Source organism: Chiloscyllium punctatum, chromosome 15 (genome assembly GCF_047496795.1).
Source record: "Chiloscyllium punctatum isolate Juve2018m chromosome 15, sChiPun1.3, whole genome shotgun sequence".
In the NCBI taxonomy this organism is placed as follows: Eukaryota; Metazoa; Chordata; class Chondrichthyes; order Orectolobiformes; family Hemiscylliidae; genus Chiloscyllium; species Chiloscyllium punctatum.
Genome location: NC_092753.1, coordinates 83,301,682 through 83,326,298, shown reverse-complemented (window position 1 = coordinate 83,326,298; position 24,617 = coordinate 83,301,682). Strand labels below are relative to the sequence as shown.

Below are 24,617 nucleotides of genomic sequence, written 5' to 3'. Positions count from 1 at the left end.
TAAAAGATAGGTTTCAGAGAAAGCAGTTGTAAGTAGTTGTGTCTAATGTTCTCTTTTGGACTTAATAAAATTGTCAAATTTTTCTTTAAATAGTGATATTTAAGAGAATTCTTTGCCATTCGAAATTTCACAGGTTACAATGCGAGGTGAGCTTTACTGTGTGTTTGGTTTAAATTAACAGAATAGTTTGCCTTGTGCAGTAACAAAACGAAGATGCTGTAATGATGTACAATGATTTTTATTCTGATATTGAGTAGTTTAATTATTAGCCAGATCATGGAAGATATCATCCTGCTGTCCTTTTGAAATAATTTCTGTTGGTTCACGACCACCTACTATTCGAATTGCATTTTCCAGCACTTAACCCATTGCCTTGTATGCCTTGGGATTGCAAGTGTACGTCTAAATATTTCTTAACTGATATGAGAGTTCCTGCCTCTACCATGATTGCAGGCAGGGAATTCTGGAGGAAAGGTCAGATGGGCAAACGTAGTCTTGTTGAGGTTGATATTTTCAGGACAAATTCTGAAAACAGTGCATTCTGGAACTAACCAGAGGGAAAACTGTGCTCGACCTGTGTTGTGCAATGAGATAGGATTAATGCATGATCTCATTGGGAAGTTACTCCTCTGTCGCAGTGACCATAATTTTAAATTTAGTTGAGGGAAAAGGAGTGCTTTTGAGATTTTTTTAAAACGTTAAATAAGGGCAATTATGAGGGTGCGACAACAGAGTTAGTCGAATTATATCGGCAGACTAGGGTTTCCCTAAAAAAGAGGTCAGTATCAATATAGTAGTAGACTATTATCAGATGCACTGAATAGATATGGTCCACTGAGAGAGAAATTCCAAGGGATGGACTCACATTTTTAAGTTAATGAGAAATGTTAAAGATCATATCGAAATTAAACATAAAGTTGATTATTATGCAAAAACAAGTGGTAAGTCAGATGATTGGGTAGAATATAAGAAAAAAATTGGATGTAGGTTTGTTCACTGAGCCGAAAGGTTCATTTTACAGATATTTCGTCACCATACCAGGTAATATCATCAGTGAGCCTCCTAATGAAGCCCTGGTGGTATGACCCGCTTTCTGTTTGTGTTTAGGTTTCCTTGGGTTGGTGACGTTATTTCCTGTTCTTTTCCTCAGGGTGGTAAATGGGATCCAAATAAGTGTGTTTGTTGACAGAGTTCCGATTGGAATTCCATGCTTCTAGGAATTCTCGTGCGTGTCTCAGTTTGGCTGGACAAGCCAATCAGATACGCGTGGCATTCCAACTGAAACTCAACCTGACAAATCTTCTCAAAACGCCATCGGTAAAGACAGCGAGAAAATGACTGAACATTGCTTAAAAACTTTACATACCACACAAGTGTGTAATGTGATGGGGATTTCAGTGATTGTGTGATGCCAGATATATAAATATGCGTTCCAATGACTGTATCAAGTATTGACCATGCCAATGGCACTGAACCACCCTTTACCTGCAAGCTTCAGGACAGTATGTCCACTATTAGATGTGATTCTGCAATTGAAAATCGTCTATTAAATAATCCAGAGATGCCAAAAGTGACACTAGTAGCCAATTTAAGAACATTAGTTTAAGAACGTTAGTCATGCTTGCAGGGTGATGCATTTGTGTGTGCTAGCAACTACATTTCTATGCTCTTCCTCCAGTTTGCTTTGTCTTGAGATTTAATATTTGCAAGAATAATCTAAATGCTTGCATTTATGCAGGGCTTTCAGTCTAGAAAATGTTACAGCATTTGTAGAGAAGGTAAATTGAATGAATGACACACCAGAGAGAAAGATACTTATATGGAAAAACTCGGTTTGGAGAAAGGACGTATGGTGAAGCAGTGTGAAGGGAGTTCAATAAGTAAAGGTGAACTAAGTTAAAAATCACAACACCAGGTTATAGTCCAACAGGTTTAATTGGAAGTACACTAGCTTTCGGAGCGTCGCTCCTTCATCAGGTGATCAGCTGAAAGCACTAGCTTTAAGAGCGGAAAACCACCTGATGAAGGACCAGCGCTCCGAAAGCTAGAGCTTCCAAATTAACCTGTTGGGCTATAACCTGGTGTTGTGATTTTTAACTTTGGTTAAGATCTGTCTTTTTGTCATGTTGATAGTAGTAACTTGACTGAAAACAACCTATTTGATATGTATATGTATAATAAATCAGATCTTTCAAGGCATGAGAATTACATGTAAATTGCTACTGTCTTTTTTTCAATGAAAGGAACTCTGTAGTTCTGACGAGATTGTGTTCTAAGCTCCTTTGGAAATGTGGAGCCATACTTTTACTCCAGTGTTTTTTTTATTTCAGGACTTTCTTTAAAACTGTAGTAGCTGTTTGTCCACAGTTAATTTAACAGAGCAGTTTAAATTTACATACACAAGTCAGGAGGTTCTGGTCTCTTTGTATTAGCTAGATGATAATATAGCTAATTAGCAGCAGCATTTGGTGAAGTAGGTGGAGAGGGACAGAGTGAAACAAGTACTAGCTGTGCAGACCTGTACTTTGAAGAAGACTATTGCAAATGAGGTACCAGAGAGCTTCTGCACAACTACAGGTTGAAAATGTAAGTTCTCAAATTGAGTCAACATTGACCAACTGGAAAAGTAATTCAGTTAATAAAACAAAGAGTAATAACCAAGAAACAATTTTCTGATCAAATAATTTCATGGATTTTCAATTCTTTTCCTCAGGCGGAGAGACCTCAGCATGCAAACCTTCAACTGTTCGGCTTGCACCGTCATTTTCATTTCATGCTGCTGGCCTTCAAATGGCTACGCAGGTGCCTCATTCTCACCAGCAATACAGTGACCGTCATCAACAGACTATAAACGACCAGCAGGTACCAGCATTGTCCTACACTGACCAGCTTCAGCCAACTGTAACTAATCAGGTATGAATGTCAGTTTGTAAACACACGTAGCAGATCTGCTCTTGCATTTGTTCATTTCTGAATCCATCAGGTTTACTGATAAGGTAATACTTTAGAAATCTTTTGAAAATTAGGCAGAATGCAGAAGCATGTAAAAAGGGATCCCTGGTCTGTTTTATGGTTAGTAAAGTTATTGGCATATGTTTTCCATTGGCTATCAAAGATTATGGACACTAGCTCAGGGTTTCCCTAAGTGTGGGCATGAACAAAAATTGCACTATAAACTCTAATATACCAATGGCATATTGGAGTTTTGACTGAGTTATGATGCTACAATCCTGCTCTAACAAGCAGTCAACTTTCCAATTTATCCTTCTTCTCTACACTCTCAGGATCCTCTGTTTCTGTTGTCATTCCCTTTCTCTCTGTTCACATTCCCTTTCCTCTCCCTGTATCTCTTGCCCCGTGCCTCCTCCCCCGCTGCTCAAGTAAACAGCACTTAGGAGGAGTCTTGGATAACTTGTTTTATGAAAGAACAGTAATCCTTTTCAAGGTCCTCGTGTTTTAAAATGATTCTTTAGTTACTTCAGTCCATACTGAAAGATATGGTAAAACAATAAAACTGAAATTTTTGCAGTTGTCATAAAGATTTTCAAACACTAAGTATACCTCTGCAAATAGATTTCTTGTTTTGAATTAGAATTTCTGAAATTTATAATCTGAACATATTTTAAAGTTGTATCCTTCGTCTTAAAATTTCCAAAAGTCTTTTTAATTTAGCTCATTTATCTCACCAAAATGGAACCTCAGTTTCTTGACACTGACGGCTTTTTGTACATTTCAGCAAGATGAGATGTGCAAGCATTGGCTGTCAAACTACTCTCCTAAGAGTTTGACAGTTGCCTTCTACTAAATCTTAGGGGTTCCAGTTCTATTTTCTCATCTCTTTGCTTAAGTTTTTATGTAAATCACAATTCTTTGGATTTTTGAGGCGATCATACCATAATGTGAATTAGGATGCATTCTTCACTGTTGTGGCTACCGTTTCTAACTTGAGAGAAAAATTAGTTCATCTGGACCACAGTTGTATCTTTCAGCAAAAATGCAATAACCCCACCTTTGTGTTGTGTGGAGGCTCTTAGGAATGAAAAATCAATTTTAAAAAAGTCCACTCACTATGATGATCAGTATTTACCATTTCTGTATTCAGGTCTTGAAAATTTTATTTGATATTTATTTTGTAATGGAAACTGACTGGATGTTCCTCTTATTTCACTGTTTCTTAAAAGCTAAAGTAACGTGTCCTAAAGCTGAACCACATCTGCCACCTTGATGTGTCCACAAAAATCCAATTTCATCCTGCAGTGTGTCATACGTGCTTCAACTGAAAGGATGAGCTTGACTATTTGAGGGTTCATACAACTTTCTGCTCTCTGCCTTTTTAATCCAGGAATGCTGGCATTTTCCTCTGGATGTAATAAGTATTCAAATCTATCAACACAGAGAAACTTCATTACTATCAGCACTTTTTTTAAAAAATGGATCTAAACTTTCAAATTGGATTTCTGATTCACAAAATAGTATTTTTTTGACTATTTGAACATGTAGAGACCATATATTATCACAAACTATGGCCTTGAAATATAATTAAGAAAACCTTCACTGGCATAATTCAAGGTTTAGTAGCAATTTGATCAGAATAATCCATTGTACGAGTACTTTATCCTACTCTATGATGTATGGGTAATTCTAATGGAATTTAGTGAATGTTTTCAGTTTAATGTATTGACTGTAAAAATGCTGTTCTTGGATGAGTGGAAGCAGATTTGATGTAACTTTCGAAAGGGAATAGGATGTATTATTGAAAAGGAAAATATTACATGTCAGTGGGAAAGGAGATAGTGCCACTATTTGGATATATCTTGCAGTAATATGAACAAAACAGGCTCTCCCATGATGTGAGATGCTTTAATTTACAGTCAAGCTGTTTTTTTGGGTCTGGTATGGTCAGTCTTTCATCACAATTATGTAATGTAAATTTTATACAGTGCCTGGTTCCTTGAATTAAAATTAGCATTTATTTCAGGTAATGCCTGACGTTGTCATGTTGCAACGGCGAATGCCTCAGACGTTTCGGGACCCTATCATTGCTCCGCTGAGGAAACTCTCTGTTGATTTGATCAAAACATACAAACACATTAATGAGGTAAAATTCACAATTTTAACAAGTTCTATTTTTGAACCGTATTAATGAAATCTCTGCAAAAAAATTGAAAGAAAAATTCAAAATGTGCAGTTTGAAATAATTTTGCTTGTTGAACCAACTTTATTTACCTTTGAACTGTTAGAGGAAGAGAACAGCCTCATTGGTTGGAAGAAACTATCAAATTAAGGACAGTGACTCACTGACATTAACACTTTTCTGAAAAAAAAGGCATGCTGTTGAAGCTTTCAATTTGGTAATAGTCAGGACTGAATCATGTATGCTTTATTTCAATTTATGCTGCATGAAAATATGGTGTTGATTGGTTGAAAAATGAACATTGCCATGGAGAATACACTGAACAGTTAACTGACCAGCTAAACTCAAACCAGGCAAGTCAGTTGGTCAGGGCATTGCCACGGGAAATGTACCATGGAATGGCTGACCTCCAAGCTCCAGTTGAATTGAAAAAGGTAAAATGTGTGGACTTGTTACTTGTTTGCCAAGGTCTTTTTTGGCTGAATACTGACTAATGCTATTCAGCCTATGCCTGCAGAAGTTAGAACGTAATGCTCAACATTAGATGTGATTAGGATGCACTTACTTAACAATCCCAGTTGTGCTAAGAGTTGCCATAAAATACAATTTCAGGTTGTCAGTCAGCCTCTCCATGTAACTCACTTGATGTGTGTTTTGTAAACAAGCAAAAGCTTTGTGAACAGCTATTTTCTGGTGAATTTGCCATAGTGCTGTAACTGGCCAGTGTTAACTTGCCCGGTATTAGAAGTAGGAAATGACCAGATTAGCATGCCCTGACTAAACTTTGCTACGTTTATTGATCAGAATAATGAGAAGGGAACATCATGGAATAATAAACTGGTTGGAGAGACCCTCTTGTGGTCTAACGGTATGTAATAAAATCGCTGAGCAGGTTGATTAGAAAATAGGTTAAATGCAATGGAAAATAAATTGGTTGGTTCATCAAGACTTATCAGGTTTTACTGATGCCTGTGGATATTATGGGATGAGCATTACCTATGACATTTTCAGCCTTTGAGAGTAAGCCAGTGTCGAACTGAGAATTGTGACACACAATCTCCATTCGGCCCCTCAAGTCCACATAGACCCTCTGAAGAGCATCTCACCCTGACCCATCCCCGACCCTATTCCTGTAACCCTGCATTTCTCATGGTTAATCCACCTAATCTGCACATCCCTGGATACTGAACAATTTAACGTGACCAATCTTTGTGCTGTGGGAGGAAACCACAGTACCTGGAGGAAACCCACGCAGACAAAACATGTGCAAACCCTACACAGTTGCCAGAGAATGGAATCACACCCACGTCCCTAGTGCTGTGAGGCAGCAGTGCTAACCACTGAGCTACCATGCTGCCCCAGGTATGTCGTGCATATGCACTGATTTTAAATTCTTTGCAGAAGTGATGGAGCAGCAGATAGTAGAGTGCCTCTGAGTATTATTTACATTGATTTACATGAAATTTGAAAAGCATGATGTGGAATTGGGACCATATCATTGACCTTGTCATGAAACTAATGGGCATCAGATAAAGTAGTTTATTTTTTAAACTAAGTGAATACAATAGCTTTCCCATTTGCTAAATTTAAAGTTATGTGTTTGACACTTAATCTTCAGAATAGGCATTCCTTAGAATTTGTTTTTCTCCAAGCACACACAATTTGTAGTGAATCTGTAGTGTTTGCTGTACAGGGGGCACTGTCTCTCCTGAACTTTCAGCAAGTGCCACTCTAAACATAGTAGTTCAAAGCCTACCTTTTGATTGATGGCATTTGTCACAAGAACTTGCAGTGACTTTTCATTTTGTGCAGCAAAGGATGCAGGCTTGTAGATATAATTCAAGATGGATACTCCATATGGAGTGCTGAGGTTGGTGGTCTGTCGGTGAATTGAAAAAATCATCGTGGAATAGGAAGTAAAGTGCAACTTGGGTGGTTTTGGTTTGTGGGTTTCCATCAATCGGCAGACGTGGTGTTTGCCAGGTCAGGACTATAGATAATGAACAGGTGTGATGAACAACATCCTGAAGGAATTTCTGTTGTTACCTCTGCTATTTAGTATTTATTAATCACTTATCCCAAGGAGTTCTCAAGGTTGTTTCTTGGGTTGCTTCAAAAAAATGAGATTTAAAAAAAATACACTGCTTCAACTAATTGTCTGAGCAATTTAACAGCTCCTGCTATAATGCAGACTTTTGTTTGCCACTCTCCCAGTGTCTGAGTTGACCACAGCAACTACCAAGTAGCCTGGGCCTCCACTTGCTCAGGAAGGAGAGAGAAGGAGATTACTGCATTCAAATCCTTCAGCTCATACTCAAGATCATCTGCCCTCTTGCTGCCAATCCCAGTTGTATACTTCTTGCCCATCTCTCGTTTTCATTTTAGAATTCAAGTATCTCATCTACTGACATACACCAGTGGTGTTTTCATGCATGTATATATGTTGCTCCACTTCCTCTTTCTATTTTTGCCAGCTTCGTTTGTTTGCATACTTGGGATTGTCTCAAGTGAAAGAGCAAGTTAGTATGTGAGAGCTACAGGAGGTAAAGTAGTTGTTGGGGTTAGATTGTATGTTGCTGTTTTCATGGAGGATGAAGAGCAAGAGATGTTGAGATATGTGCAAGGATTGGCACGATGTACTGGGGGAGAAAAAACTGAAATAATTTCCAGACTTAGTTAAGTGCAGTCTGTTCTGATAAAACGCAATAGTTCCATTCCCATGCAATCCCATGTTATAAGAAAATGACGTAATAGCAGCATAATAAACCAATGGGACCGGATAGCATGATAGCCAATATAGATAAGGAAAATTAATTTACAAGTAATGGTCTAAATTCTTCAATCACATTATAGCCAATTCGTATTGAAGAAATGCATGTTAAAGCAGAACTGACTACATTCTAGCCTGCCTAATTTACCCAGCAACCCATCCTAACTTCCCTGTTGTTTTCTTTAAAGCATTGTTGTTGACATGTGTCAGCTGTACAGTTTTTTGACTTGATTCACCATTGCTAATGAGCCTATCACTTCATTGTTAGTAGTCTTGCTATATGTCACAGGGAGACCTAATAGTTCCTAACCAGTAGGCACCTCCAACTCTAATTCAATCTAATAGTACCAAAGCAGACTTGAATATTTTCTTAAAAGGAATCTCATCATTAGTTGATTTGTCCTGGCCAAATTATATTGCTTCTGCCTTCTAAATGAAAGAAACAGTGTATCAAATATGTATGCATATTTATAAGAAGGCTCTGGGCAGGAGAACCATCAGTTACGAAAATAGATTTAGGGGTTTGAGATTGCTGCTCTTGGAACGATGGTAGCCAAGAAATGTTGTGGTGGAAGTTCTTAAGAGGTTAACAAATTTTTAGTTGTCAGTAGTGTAAAGGGTTATCAAGATAGTATGGGTATAAGGCATGCAAGTGTTTTCTCAGCCTGATTGAAGAGCAGCCTTGATGGGCTGAATGGCCAAATCATGTTCCTATTATTCCTATTGTCTACCTGGCAAGTAAGTTTGAAAAACATTTTGTGTATTTCAGGTGTACTATGCAAAAAAGAAAAGGCGGCACCAACAGGGTCAAGGTGATGATTCAAGTCATAAGAAAGAACGAAAAGTATATAATGATGGTTATGATGATGACAACTATGACTACATCGTGAAAAATGGGGAGAAGTGGATGGACCGTTACGAAATTGATTCCTTAATTGGAAAAGGGTCCTTTGGACAGGTGAACTTTGATATTTGAAGTGAAATTCTTGCCATTCAGATTGACTGACTGTACTGGAAGCTTCACAAATTAATATATAGGGGCTGTTCTTTGAAGACGGAGAACATGTAAATGCATTGCACTGATTTATTTCAAGGAAATAGGTGACAGTCATTCACTGGTTTACTTCTTAGGGCAATACATGACCATTCAGTCAACCTAAAGTAGAGAAGCAGGAGACTGGAAGAACGCAGGAAGCCAGGCAGCATTAGGAAGTGAAGAAACCAATGTTTCAGGTATAACCCTTCCTGAAGAAGTGTTATACCCAAAATGTTGACTTCTCCATTTCCTGATGCTTTCTGGTTTGCTGTCTTCTTCCACTCTTCTGCTTGACTACATTGGATTCTAGCATTCTGCAATTTATTTTTGTCTCGTTCAGTCAACCTGCCTAGTTTTTAAATTAAAACAAAGTCTGGCAATTAGCTGTCAGTCACATTAATTGGTGCACATCAACCAAATTGCCACTCTATCATTGTACTCGTGCAATAAAAATATTGACTTCCTCCCTTGTAAATTGTCATGAATGCAGTTTGAACAATTTTCCGAGTCTTAAGTGATGTTTAAATCCAGAGAAACGTATTATTCACGTGTTGCCCCAAACATTGATCTGTGGCAGATGTTACTTTGCAAACACAAGACAGTTGAAAGTGGGTTATCTTCCTGGATCATTTTATAATTTGCTGAATTCTCTTTTCTGGTGACACTCGGTAAATTCCATAATTTTTGAAGCCCTCCGTATATAGTGAAGAAATATTCGGGGGAGGGGGGTGCGGTTTCTATTCATTCTGCTTCATTGAAAGGCATTTTGGAGAAAGAAATGGGGCAAAGGGCTTTTGCTCCTCACACAAGTTATCTTGGACTCTTGATCATATGAGCAGGTGAATTAGGAGCAGAAAGTGGACCATTTGGCCCCTTGAGCCTGTTCCATCATTTAGTAAGCTCGTGACTGACCTGTTTGTGGTTTGAATTCTACATTTCCATCTACCCCAATAACCTTTGATTCCTTTCCCCAACAAGAATCCATTTACCTCAGTCAAAAATATTCAATGACTCTGTCTCTGCAGTCTCTGAGGTAGCATTCCAAAGTCATCAAGCCATCTCCTGCAGTAAAAGGTTAACCCTTAGTTCTATACTGTGCGCTGTGGTTTGGGACTAGTCCACAAGTGGAAATATCCACCCTGCCACACTAGTCAGTTTATACTTCAGTCAAGTCACTCCTCACTCTTTTAAACTTGGAAGCAAACCAATCTGTTTAACCTTTCCTCATAAGACAACTTTCAGTCCCAATATGACTCTAGTAAATCTTCTCTGAATTGCCTTCAATACATTTGCGTCCTTTGTAAAACATGTAGACCAAAATTGCACACAGTATTTTAAGATGTGGTCTCACCATAGAGTCATACAACACTGAAGCTGACGCTTCGATCCAACTAGTCCACGCCGAACATCGTCTCAAACTAAACTCGTCCCACCTGCCTGCTCTTGGTCCATATCCCTCCAAACCTTTCCTATTCGTGTGTGTATCCAAAGTCTTTTAAACATGGTAATTGTACCCACATCCACTGCTTTCTCAAAGGACTGGTAATGTCACATTTTTTTATGTTCAATTCATCTTGTAATAAACAGTATAATTCCATTAGCTGCCATTAATTACTTGTAGACCTGCAAACTGGTGTTCAGCTCCTCTGAGTTCTGCAGTTGTTCTGTTTAAGCAGGAACCTGCATTTTTTATTCCTCCTGCCAAAGTGAGCAACTTCACATTTTCCATATCATATTTCTACCCACTGACTGAACTTGTCCCTGTCTGTCTGAATCCTCCTTGTTTGCACTTCGCATGCTTTGCAACCTAGCCTTGTATCATCAGGTATTTTAGCAATTATTCATTTGCTCCCCTCATCTAAGAATCATTGAGTCATACAGCACAGAAACCAACCCCTTGGTCCAATTCGTCCATGCCAACCAAGTTTCCCCAACTAAATGAATTCCACTTGGTTATACTTGATCCATAACTCTCTAAACCTTTCCTATTCATGTGCATATCCAAATATAATTTGAATATTCTAACTGTACCTTCATCTGCCACTTTGGCAGTTCATTCTATATCCATACCACCCAAGTTACACCTCAGGTGAAACCCAGTAGGCCAAGGCACAAAACAAAAAAACACAAAAGATTATGATAAAAATGGATGGTTGAAACACAGAAATAAAACATCTTTTTTAAAAAGTGTTTTTTCCGCTCATCCTACACTGACATTGTCCAAGTCTGGTTCAGTGAGAGAAACTGGTTACGTTTTCAGATTTATTGTAACTTGTGTGAGCAATCAACCACAGCAATTAAAATTCTGACCACCTCTTTCTCAGGGAAATTGGATAGATGCAATTAATCCAACACTTTTTAAAAAAAAGTCTTTACTGCACCTGTATGCTGGCTTTGTGTGCACACCATCAACACTTATATTTATAACACCTTTTTAAAAAAAATTCTGGTTTTCTGTTCTTCAGACCAAAATGATTTAGTTCACACTTGCTTAAACTGCACTCCATCTGCCATATTATTGCCTATTCAGTATGTCTACATCCAGCTCTCTTTACACCTTGCTTTCTCTCTTCAGTAAATTTAGATACTTTGATTTCTTTGCCTTCAAAGACATCAGTATAACTTCTAAATTAATAAAGCCCTCGCACTGAGCTTTACAGCACTTCACTATGTACAGTCTTATCAATGAGAAATGCCCCATTTATGGCCATTTTCTGGTTTCTAAAAAATAATGAATTCTTTATCCATGTTATATATCTCCCCCCAACTCCATGAGCACTTATCTCATCTATTAATGTTTTGTGTGGCACATTACCAATGTGTTTTGGAAAGTCAGCTTTACTGTATCTACTAGTTGCCGTTTATAAGGCCATAAGAAATAGGGACAGGAGCAAGCCATTTGGCCCCTTGAGCTTGCTCAGCCATTCAGTAGGATCATGGTTGATCTGACATTCCTCCCATTGAAGTTCCCTCCTAACTGTCAATTTCCCCGACTGATCAAGAATCTATCTTAACAAATCTTAAAAATACACAAGAACTCCACCCTACAGCTCTGTGTGGCATAGAGTTCCAAAGATACTTAACACTCTAAGAAGAAATTCTTCCTCATCTCAGTCTTAAATTGGTACCCCTTTATTTTGAGTCTGTGCCCTAGGTCCTGGACTCAACTATGAGTGGGAACATCCTCTCAGCATTTACCCTCAAGCCCCTTAAGAATCCAATATATTTCAGTGAGATCACCTTATTCTTCTAAACTCCATTGATATGAACTGTAGAAGTCTGAGCCCTCAGCTCAGCCTGCTGCAGCACATCATTTATCACATCTTGGATTAGTGGTGCTGGAAGAGCACAGCAGTTCAGGCAGCATCCAACGAGCAGCGAAATCGACGTTTTGGGCAAAAGCCCTTCATCGGGAATAAAGGCAGTGAGCCTGAAGCGTGGAGAGATAAGCTAGAGGAGGGTGGGGGTGGGGAGAGAGTAGCATAGAGTACAATGGGTGAGTGGGGGAGGAGATGAAGGTGATAGGTCAAGGAGGAGAGGGTGGAGCGGATAGGTGGAAAAGAAGATAGGCAGGTCGGACAAGTCAAGGAGACAGTGCTGAGCTGGAAGTTTGAAACTAGGATGAGGTGGGGGAAGGGGAAATGAGGAAGCTGTTGAAGTCCACATTGATGCCCTGGGGTTGAAGTGTTCCGAGGCGGAAGATGAGGTGTCTGGTGGTGAGGGAGCGGCGGTGAAGGAAGCCCAGGACCTCCATGTCCTCGGCAGAGTGGGAGGGGGAGTTGAAATGTTGGGCCACGGGGCGGTGTGGTTGATTGGTGCGGGTGTCTCGGAGATATTCCCTAAAGCGCTCTGCAAGGAGGCGCCCAGTCTCCCCAATGTAGAGGAGACCGCATCGGGAGTAACGGATGCAATAAATGATATTAATGGGTGTGCAGGTAAAACTTTGGATGTGGAAGGCTCCTTTAGGGCCTTGGATAGAGGTGAGGGAGGAGGTGTGGGCACAGGTTTTACAGTTCCTGCGGTGGCAGGGGAAAGTGCCAGAATGGGAGGGTGGGTTGTAGGGGGGTGTGGACCTGACCAGGTAGTCACAGAGGGAACGGTCTTTGCGGAAGGCGGAAAGGGGTGGGGAGGGAAATATATCCCTGGTGATGGGGTCTTTTTGGAGTTGGCGGAAATGTCGGTGGATGATTTGGTTTATGCGAAGGTTTGTAGGATGGAAGGTGAGCACCAGGGGCGTTCTGTCCTTGTTACGGTTGGAGGGATGGGGTCTGAGGGCGGAGGTGTGGAATGTGGACGAGATGCGTTGGAGGGCATCTTTAACCACGTGGGAAGGAAAATTGCAGTCTCTAAAGAAGGAGGCCATCTGGTGTGTTCTATGGTGGAACTGGTCCTCCTGGGAGCAGATACGGCGGAGGCGGAGAAATTGGGAATACGGGATGGCATTTTTGCAAGAGATAGGGTGAGAAGAGGTGTAACCCAGGTAGCTATCAGAGTCGGTGGGTTTGTAAAAAATGTCAGTGTCAAGTCAGTCGTCACTAATGGAGATGGAGAGGTCCAGGAAGGGGAGCGAGGTGTCAGAGATGGTCCAGGTAAATTTAAGGTCAGGGTGGAATGTGTTGGTGAAGTTGATGAATTGCTCAACCTCCTCGCGGGAGCACGAGGTGGCGCCAATGCAGTCATCAATGTAGCGGAGGAAGAGGTGGGGAGTGATGCCAGTGTAATTACGGAAGATCAACTGTTCTACATAGCCAACAAAGAGACAGGCATAGCTGGGGCCCATACGTGTGCCCATGGCTACGCCTTAGGTCTGGAGGAAGTGAGAGGATTCAAAGGAGAAATTGTTAAAGGTGAGGACCGGTTCAGTCAAACGAATGAGAGTGTCAGTGGAAGGGTACTGTTGGGGACGTCTGGAGAGGAAAAAACGGAGGGCTTGGAGGCCCTGGTCATGGCGAATGGAGGTGTAGAGTGATTGGATGTCCATGGTGAAGATAAGGCATTGGGGGCCAGGGAAACGGAAGTCTTGGAGGAGGTAGAGGGCGTGGGTGGTGTCTCGAACGTATGTGGGGAGTTCCTGGACTAGGGGGGATAGGACAGTGTCAAGGTAGGTAGAGATGAGTTCAGTGGGGCAGGAGCATGCTGAGGCAATGGGTCGGCCAGGGTGGTCAGGCTTGTGGATCTTGGGAAGGAGGTAGAACCGGGCAGTGCGGGGTTCCCGGACTATGAAGTTGGAAGCTGTGGGTGGGAGATCTCCTGAGGTGATGAGGTTCTGTATGGTCTGGGAGTTGATGGTTTGGTGATGGGGGTGTGGGGTCATGGTCGAGGGAGCAGTAGGAAGAGGTGTCCTCGAGTTGGCGTTTGGCTTCAGTGGTGTAGAGGTCAGTGCGCCAGACTACCACTGCGCCCCCTTTATTCGCTGGCTTAATGGTGAGGTTGGGATTGGAGCAGAGGGATTGGAGGGCTGCGCGTTGTGAGGGTGAGAGGTTGGAGTGGGGGAGGGGGGACGACAGTTTGAGGCGGTTAATGTCCCGGCAGCAGTTGGAAATGAAGAGGTCGAGGGCAGGTAATAGGCCAGCGCGGGGTGTCCAGGTGGATGCAGTGTGTTGGAGGTGGGCAAAGGGGTCCTCGTAAGGTGGGCGGGAGTCCTGATTGTGAAAGTAAGCTCTGAGGCGGAGGCGACGGAAGAATTGTTTGATGTCACGTCGTGTATTCAATTCATTGATGCGTGGACGGAGGGGGATGAAGGTGAGTCCTTTGCTGAGGACTGATCGCTCGTCCTCAGTGAGTGGGAGGTCTGGAGGGATGGTTTAAACTCGGCAGGGACGGGAGCTGGGATCTGGTGTGGGTGTGGGGTCGGAGCCAGTACCTGGAGTGGGTGTGATGGTGGGGGGAATGCGGGTGGAGGCATGAGCTGGGGTAATGTTGCCCTCGGGGTTCTGGGGTGTGGGGATAGTGACAGTGGGGTCTGTGGGGGCCGTGTCAGCAGAATGCAGGTGAGTGGCGCTGGTGGGGGCGGAAGTGGTGGTGATCATGGCAGTAGGGGTGGCGGGAGTCACTGAGCATATGGCATCAGCGATGATGTGAGGGCAGGAAGTGGCTGTGGGAGTGGCCATGATGGGGGGGCGGAAGTGACATCATCACTCAGCGTGGGGGTGGGAGCTGCGTCAGCTGCATGGCTAATGGCGTTTCCGAGACCAGGGGAATCTTCTGGAATGTTTGAGGAGCGCTGGTTATGGAGGTGGGTGGATAAAAGTTTGTTGTACTTTCAGTTTTTGATGTTTGAGATGGAATTGAAATACTGTTTGTGAGTATGAATTCTCCTGAGGGTGTAGTACAGAGTGGGTCCTTTGCAATTCTGAGAGAGTGTGGCCCTCAGCTGAGGTAGGGCTGACTGTAGAGAGGTTAGGTGCCGGCGCATTGCTGCAAGCGTGGAGCGGAGGATCTTGAAGGAGAACTGTTGCTGGTGTTTTTGAATCTGTAGTCTGTACTGTTTGTCCTGTTCGGGTCCGAAATCTGCTGGTTTAAAGGTGGTCTGGAGTCTGTGTGGGATAAGTTGGTTACGGAGGCATGCACTGAGGAAGCAAATGTGGCTGTGGTTTATCACATCTTGCCAATCAGAAAAAGATGTGTGCATGTGCTGATTTCTGTCAGCTGACCAATCTTTTATTCATGCTAATAAGTTACCCCTACACTATGAAATCCTACTTTGTTCAGTACCTTATCAAATGCCTTCTAGAAAACCAGATACAATACTCTACAGTGTCCTTTATCCACAGAGTAAGTTACTCCTTGAAAGAACTTCAATAAATTGGTTAAACTTGATTTCCCTTTCATAAAATTGTGCTGACTTTTATTGTTAACCTTGAGTTTTTTTAAGTACCCAGCTCCGACCGCCTCAATGATCAACTCTAGCATCACCTACACAACAGACATCAAGTTAACTTATTGTTTCCTGTTTTCTGTCTCCCTCCTTTCTAGAATACAGGGATTATGTTTATTACTTTCCAGCCTGCTGGAACCTTTTCCAGATTCCAGCAAATTTTGCTGAATTCTGGAAAGTTAACACCAATGCAACTAGTATTTCACTTAAGACCTTAGTATGCAATCAGGACCTGGGACTCGTCAGCACTGTTCCTTCCACTTTTCTTCACCCCTGAGGCTCATACGTGGCAGTGACTTCTAGAATCCGATGTCATTGCCGTGATCAGCTTGCTGGACCATCAGATTGGCTGCCCACACAGCCTGAAGGGAAAATGTTTGTCAGCCTGCAGTTCCCTGAATTTGTTCAGTGTAGCTTTCCTCAGGAAAGACTATTCAAAATTCAGTAGCTTTACTCCATTCACAACTGAGACTTCAAATGTATTATTGACTTGTTGTTGTAAGACAAGCATTTTGTTCCTTGCAAATGCAACATTGTTGTCTTTGTCGCCAGTGCAAGCATCAAAATTATGTTTTACTTTTTGTGAAATTTTCCAAAAAACCTTGGCTTTTGGAGAAGTGGAAAACTGCCATTGTGACATCCCTGTTCAAAAATGAAGGGAGGCACAAAGTGGGTAACTGTAGACTTTGATTCCAACAATTCTCAAACAATCTATTTTTAAAGAAGTAACAGCACATTTGGAAAACTAATCTAATCAGCTTGTCTTCATGAAAAGGAAATTGTGTATGACTAATTTATTAAGAGCTTTTTGAGTAAGTCTGTACCGCAGTGAATAGAAGGGAACCAATTGATGTGTTGTATTTGAATTTTCAGAAGACATTTGACAAGGTACCTCACAAAAAGTTGTTGTATGAGCCTATGGTTTTGGAGGTAGTATGTTGATGTGGATACAGAATTGGCTAATGAGCAGGGAAAAGCAAGTGGGATTAAGGAATTCATTTTCAAGTTGGCTACCTGTAATCAGTGTTGAGAGTGTGCTGCTGGGAAAGCACAGCAGATCAGACCTCATCCGAGGAGCAGGAAAATCGATGTTTCGGGCTGGAGCCCTTCATCCTGATAAAGGGCTCTGGCCCGAAACATCGATTTTCCTGCTCCTCGGATGTTGCCTGACCTGTGTTTTTCCAGCAACACACACTCAACTCTAATCTCCAGCAACTGCAGACCTCACTGTCTCCTACCTGTAATCGGTGGACTGCCACAGGAGTTTAAATGATCTACAGGAAGCAAGCAAATGTACAGTAGCCAGTTTTGCAAATTAGGTAAATATAGATTGAAAGGCAAGTTGTGAGAGATACAAAATGTTGACTGAGATATTGATAGGTTAAGTAAGTGGACAAAAAGTTGGTAAATGGAGGAGAATGTGGAAAAATGTGAACTTGTTCATTTTGGAAGGGCAGTATTCTTTAAATGGAGAATGACTTTAGATTATAATACAAAGGGACTTTGAGGTGCTTGTGCATAGAACACAAAAAGCTAGCATGCAGGTGCAGCCGATAGTTAATGGAATGTTGTTTCTTATTTGAAGGGGGTTGGAGTTTAGAGTAGGGATACCTTGCTACAACTGTAAAGGTGGTTGGTAAGACCACATCTGGAGAATTAAGATCAGTGTTGGTCCATTATTTAAGGAAAGATATCACTCCTTTGATGTCGTTCAGAGAAGGTTCACTAGGATGGTCCCTGGTATAGAGAGATTGTCTCATGAGCAAAGGCTAAGCAGGTTGGGTCTCTATCTAAGAATGAGAGGTGATCCCATTGAAACATGCAGGATTCTTAAGAGACTTGACAGGGAAATGCTGAGGGTTGTTTCCCCTCTCGGACCAGAGCGTATATCTTAGAATAAAAGGCTGCCAGTTTAGGACTTAGATGAGCTGTGATTTCTTCTGAGGTTTGAGAGTCTTTGAGACTCCTTGCCACAGAGCTGTAGAAGCAAAGCAATGGAACAGTTTTCCTTCATTTACTTCCTCCTCACCTGATATACACTGCCACCCCAAACCCACCCACACCAAACACAAATCCCTGCTTGCGTACACACCACATCTACCCATTTTCTCGTTATTTTCCATTGACCAACACTAAAGCAATCTTGAAGCTAGTGAGTTAAGTTCTTCTGGATCAACTGGTTCCCAACCTCTCCCACATGTCAGAACTTTAACATAGAAAATACACACATTGACATCTTAAAAGCAAGGATTTATTAAGACAAACACTTATACAAGTTGGAAAAAAAACTGAAGGCAGTCAACTGAATTTTCCCATGTGGTAGTTTTTTTATCCTGTTACCCTGATCTTGCCACTTCACGCAACATCCTCCTGGTGCTGTCACTTAACTATTAATCCAGAGATCCAAGTAATATTCTGGGAACCCAGGTTAGAATCCTGCCATGGCAGATGGTAGAATTTGAAGTCATTTTTAAAAAAATCTGTAATTAACAGTCTACTGACCATGAAACCATTGTCAATTGTCAGAAAAACCCATCTGTTTCACTAGATCCCTCAGCAACATTGTTACTTTTAACTGCCTTCTGGATAATAAGCACTTGCCAAGCTAGCAATGCTCATACCCTGTAAACAAATATTAAAAAATGATTTTACTCCCAAAACACCTTTTTTGGGCATAGATAAATGTGAAAGTATTCAAAATTATTAGAAAGGGTTAAACTTTTGTTGTTTAGCTGCTGTACCAGCAGTAGTTTCTAAACTTAGAAGGACCTTAACCTTTCCTTCAAAAACCTTTTCAGAGAGACTTGGGGCAACATTAATACAAATCGGCCAAGTAAGCTGTAAATATGAAAGTGAACAGCGTTGCTCTTTGCTTACACCCTCTCTCGTGCCCTGTGAGGTGTCTTCCTCTTCCCAAATCTCTCTTCCTGCCTCTCCATTTATTTTTTTTTCTTCTGTCTGTTTCCCTCCCTTATTCCTTCCCATCTACCTCTGTCTTGCAGCATTTTTGGCTCTCATAGAATGGTACAGCATAAAAGCAGGTCCTTCAGCCTGCCATGTTCGTGCTAGCTATGATGCCATTCTAAACTAATTCCATCTACCTGTTATGACTGACTGAATGCCCCTCTCTCTGCATTAACCAGAGTCTCTGTGCTTGTACTGGATCCATTCCCCACTCTCATGTGCTCATTTTCGCACATAACTTCTCTCCTTCAAGGCACAGTAAAGAGAGTTTTTGAATGGAAGTGTTATAGCAGCATCATTAGAAACACCCGAGGAGCAGCACCTCTCAAATTTCTGTTTTGGTGTTGCTTCATTTAAATCAAATGCTTTTATGCCCTTGTGCGCTCAGTAAATTTGAGTTGCCAGGGAGGGTAGTGTCTCATACTCCATGGAACTCCGATATCGATGACTAGTTCATGAAAATTGCCCCATTGTAACATTTTTGGAAGCTACAGGTGGTGTTTTATGGGCTGATTCACCCTTTGCTGCTTATTTTGAATGTTGAGCCATGTCTTTTACTTTGCAAAATTGTGCTTAAGTTGTAGATCCAATTACATTGTAAATTGCATTATATAACAATACTTTGATCACCTTTTTCACAAATTTAAAATTCTTACTCTGGCATTTATTTTCTCTCTGCCTGGACTAAGTGCAGGTCCTTTTGTTATGATCTAGCTCCTGTTATTACTGGACAAGTCAGAACTCAGACTGAAATCTGGCTGATTTGTTTCTTTTGGTTTTAGCAACCAAAGTGGTGTTTCACTGGAAAACAAACATACAATGCTATGGTTTCAGGTTTTATGAATAAAATAAGATCATAACATAGAGTAAATGAAGATAAAACTAAAAATAGCAAAGATCTTGATGTGCACAGTAAAATACAATCCCAGTAATCCCAAAAACCTGCTCTGAATACTCTCACCAAGACAATTCTCTCCTATTTCACATCTGTGAGGCTTAATTTAACTGTGGCTTTGGTGTTCTATCTTGAAAATCTGGTAGCTTCTTCCATAGATCTTTTGTATAATGGGAGTTTAGATTTCCTCCACTTCAAGTATCCCGTGCATGGTTTTAACCAAATATACTGGTCTGAAACTTCGGAACCCAACCTCTTATACTGAGGTAATCCCTTTCTTAGCCATCAGAACAACTGTCTTTCTCGGGAGCGACTGTATTACGTGTTCAACTTCAGTCAAAACTTCTGCGGCTACCCCAAATTGCAACTACAAACCTTTTCTTCCCAGGCTATGAGTATTTCCCTTAAACCTAATGCACTGCACAGTTTACTTTTGTTTAATTGTAAACAATTACTATTAGCTTCCCCAAATCACCTTCCTCAGCTTATTTTTTTAAAAAATCACCATGGCTGTACTCAATATTTAAAAGTTAATCATTAAACCCTTTTAGATACACAATCCATATGCCAGTAGTTCAAATCAAAAATCCAGCATAAATGATTTAGTTACCCCTCTGTTTTCTTTCTGTTCTTTCACTTGTCTTATATTTAAAATACCTGTACTTGACAGGCTGATACTGTTTCAGATGTTGGGCCTGAACCACATGGAAATTGGACATATTCGAGTAACTTAGCCTTGTTTTTCTCCCTGCGTTAATTTGTAATTTAACATCCATCATGTACCAACAGGCCTGATGTAGAAAATTGAGGCCTTCATATCTGGATTTGATTTCACTTGTTTCCAAATTTTATTGATGAATATTGAAAATTGAGTATTGGTAACAGACCTTGTTTAATTTAGTCATTAGTTTTCCTTCAGTATTATTTAATGAACTCGGTTTACAAATATTCACACATCCTTCAAGGTCATAGGGCACTTAAAAGCATATGGGGTATGCTATCATAAGTAGAGGTATTGGAAAACAAAAACGAGAAAATCGTGTAAATCTTTACAAATCTCAGGTTAGTTCTTAACTGGAATATTGTTCAGCTATGAGCATAACCTTTTTAGGAATGATTTGAAGGCCCTAAAGCAAGTGTAGAAGAGGTTTATCAGGTTGGTGCACAACTGTGGCAAAATTGGAGGAACTAAGAATCTTTGAACACAAAGTCAGGGAGAGCTGTTAAAATTATGCAAAGTTATGGTAATACAAGTGAGGAGAAGCCATTTCTGCTGGCAATTGGATCAGTAACCAGAAGTCATAGATATGAAATAGGCAGCCAAAAAAAGAGTGTAAGGAAATAATTCTTTAGTTAGTTGTTGACAGATGAGTTACGCAGTTTTTGCATGCTCTCTCTCGTCAGCTTTGAAACTGTTTCACTTCAGAGTAAGAGACTTTGCAACCACAATAAAAAGACATCTTGCCTATTTGTTAATTTCTGATTTTTTTCAGTTCAGAAATTTTCAACCTAATGAACTAAAATGATCGTTTTGTGCTCAACAAAAGATTTTGACCATGTATTTCCTCAAAATAAAAGGAGCTCCCTTTGTCACTAATTTGATTGAATAATTGATTTTATCATTGCATATTTTACAATGAGAAAAATAAAATACAATGAAAACCTTTTATACTGCCGCAACAACTTAAACTACGCGCTGTTCTTCGAATAAATATGTTTGATGTGGAAAATCACTGAAATTCATTGTTTGGTATCTATAAATTTCAACATTGTTGCTTAGTTACATGGAGATGGTATAACCAAGTATCATTTATTTTCCTGCTCAATATTGCATATTTCATTTGAAAAATAAAATAATCATCATTATAGTCACTTAAGCAGCTATGGTTGAATGTTTGAGAAATAATCTATTGAAAGCCATTATTGTTCAGTCTACGAGTGCGTTGGATGGAGTTCTGTTTCATCTGGACATTTCTTGTGTTCAGTCAGATTATTAATGTTGAATATAACATTTTCTGCTAGCAGTTCTGTCTCGAAAATTTAACTTTTCTTTTGGTCCTAGGTTGTTAAAGCATATGATCGAGTGGAACAGGAATGGGTAGCAATAAAGATCATCAAAAACAAGAAAGCGTTTCTAAATCAGGCACAGATTGAAGTTCGGCTGCTTGAGCTAATGAACAAACATGATACTGAGATGAAGTACTACATAGGTATTGACTAACTGTTTTGCTGTAAATTTATTGCCAATTAATCTGTACTTTATCTTGCATGGATAAATGCAGTGCAGTGTTTGACACGTTTTGTTTTGATATATCATTTATAACAGCTTAATTATGAATACCAAACTCAATTGAAAATGTAAGCGAATGAAATTTAATAAAAGCTTCTAGATTTAGTTGCCTTGGTATTACAAATTGTATGTTTTTACTTGATGTTTTCCATTTAATAATTGCTTTTAAAATTAGTTCCCTTTGACTTGAAACTTAATTTACTTTCCAGTTGTAGTCAAGAAATCTTGCTGTGTAGAAATGAGAGTAATAAACATTAGTTTATCTAAGTTAGATTCAAATGGCTAAGGTTATGGTTTCCAGCAAGTTCCTAGTTTAATCCTTAGTGAATTTAAGATTGGCACTTCCTAAAGATAACAGTCATGTGGCTTTGTGGAAGTTTGTCCAGCCGATTGCTCTAACTTTCAACTTGACAAACAGTCCAAGATTAAATTCAGTTCTGATGACCAATTTGAGTAAATTTGTTCCGTTAGTAAGTAATGTCATTAGATTCTTGTTTAGGTTGTCCTTTTTGAAAGGAAAATCTTCTTTAGATTGAGTTACATTGTAGCCATTCTTTACATAGTCACTTTTATGTTTTGTTCTTGACTGACTGGAAACTATTTCAAAGGTGGCAGCCAGTTGGAAACAAATTTTAAATATTGCTTCTATCTGTACGAATGGCAGAAGTCAAGAGGAAAATAGGATATGTGTCCATTTGTGCCAAGTTTGGTAGATTTCGTTCCATGGAATAACATGAAAGTGAATTTAAAATTAAGATAAAATGACAAAAAAAATTTAAAAGGAATGATTCAGCAAGTAGAAGTGTTTTTTAAAATGTTTATGGCAATATATTCAACTATTTATGTGGTTTAGTTACAATATTATTTAATTTAGTGTGTGTTACACTGTTCGGGGGGGACACTTATTTTAAAAACAAAATGGTATGACTAAAATTGAATTTATACCTAATACCTTCCTAATGTGCATCTTTGGCAGCCTGTCAGCTAAAGTAATTTGTTAAATCCAAGTTTTTAGAAATAAACGTGGCAAAACTTTAGTTTTTTATCAAATTTAATTTGGATGAGCATCTCTCATTAGACTGTGAGAATATTGTAATGAAATATGACAACTTGGAATACTTTGAAAATAGAACCATGCCTTAACACTGATGTGAGAATTAAGTACAATGTTCCACAGTATGTTGCACATGATTTTCTAGCTGCATGTATGGGGAAACTGTTCATTGTGGGCTAAAGAAATCAGCTTTTGAAGCACCATTTCAGGCTTGATCTGTCAGTTTGAATACTGACAAGTTTCATTGAATTTTCAATCAGTTCTTATTCATGGTTAAGCCTGAATATTTCTTCTCACTTTAAAAGAAGTGTAACGTTCAATTCACATATTGCATTTGTCTTTGTTTCCCTAGTTGTATGAGTCGACATATACTTTGAGGAAACATTTTAACTATTTTTCTAATTATTTTGTTGGGTATAACTTGACCATTATCACTGTCTGGGTTAGCTCCAAATATAGGAGCAAAATTGAAAATAAAATTTCCAACCCGGTTGTCAAATATGATGTATTGTGACAATCAAACACCTCAGCATCTGGATAGAGAGAAGTCACAAATGTGTCAGGTTAATGACCTTAGAAGAAATAGTTTATTTGTTTAAGAAACTCTCTATTTTGTAAAATTCTCCCATATCCAATTGTTAATACAAAATGCCGGTAGAAGCTACTGATAATCAGTAATTGGATATTACATAATTAGCGTGCTTCGGAATAGTTACAGCAGCGATAAATGTTAAACTTTAAAATATGCTTTATTCCTTCCTCTGCAGTTCATCTGAAACGACACTTTATGTTTCGAAATCACCTCTGCCTTGTCTTCGAGATGCTGTCCTACAACTTATATGACCTGCTGCGCAATACCAATTTTCGAGGTGTTTCTTTGAACCTTACGCGGAAATTTGCACAGCAGATGTGCACTGCTCTGCTCTTCCTTGCTACGCCAGAGCTCAGCATTATCCATTGTGACCTAAAACCTGAAAACATATTGCTGTGTAATCCCAAACGGAGTGCTATCAAAATAGTTGACTTTGGCAGCTCCTGCCAGCTTGGACAGAGGGTATGGGTTGTTATTTATTTCTGTGACTGTGCACTTTGTTCCTTAGGTTAGTTTTGAATTTTGGGAAACTTGTATTTTAAAGAAAGGAACAACTGTAAGCTTTTGAAAAATAAATGTAAATGCTGTAAAGGTAAAAGTGAGACAGTTGATAGTTTAAATTAAAGATCAGCATACCCTGGCAAGAGGGTAGAGTTTGAGAAGAATCTTTTAGGGTGACCTCCGACTGTGTGGGAATTGAACCCACACTGTTGTCATTACTGTAGGTACCACAGTACGCAGAAGAAAGTAACTTATTTCCAGCGAATTTGAGATTTAATGCCTTTTTTAAATGAAACTGCTTTTAGTTTTTTTTAGAAAGAGCTTGGAAATGCAGCAGCGAGAAAAAGAAAAGCTTTTTGTATGTCAAAGAATTGTCACTCCCATTTGTGCTTGTGTGTTGTTTAAAGTAAAACTTCAATCTCAATCTGATCCAAGGGACATAATTTCAGTTTCTCTGGCATGCAGTTTGTTTACATACTTGTTGGTTTTTGAAAACAAGCAAAA

General features: G+C 39.8%; 1 protein-coding gene across 4 annotated transcripts in view; it reads left to right on the top strand.

Moving 5' to 3' along the window:
• Positions 1-24,617, top strand: part of LOC140486469 (dual specificity tyrosine-phosphorylation-regulated kinase 1A) — a 114,295-nt gene that overhangs the window by 75,151 nt on the left and 14,527 nt on the right. For all 4 annotated transcript variants that reach the window (XM_072585681.1, XM_072585677.1, XM_072585679.1 and 1 more), the window contains 5 exons: positions 2,714-2,913; positions 4,979-5,098; positions 8,674-8,862; positions 21,739-21,886; positions 23,788-24,074. In XM_072585681.1, the coding sequence (XP_072441782.1) occupies positions 2,714-2,913; positions 4,979-5,098; positions 8,674-8,862; positions 21,739-21,886; positions 23,788-24,074 (944 nt within the window). The remainder of the gene's footprint in view (positions 1-2,713; positions 2,914-4,978; positions 5,099-8,673; positions 8,863-21,738; positions 21,887-23,787; positions 24,075-24,617) is intronic.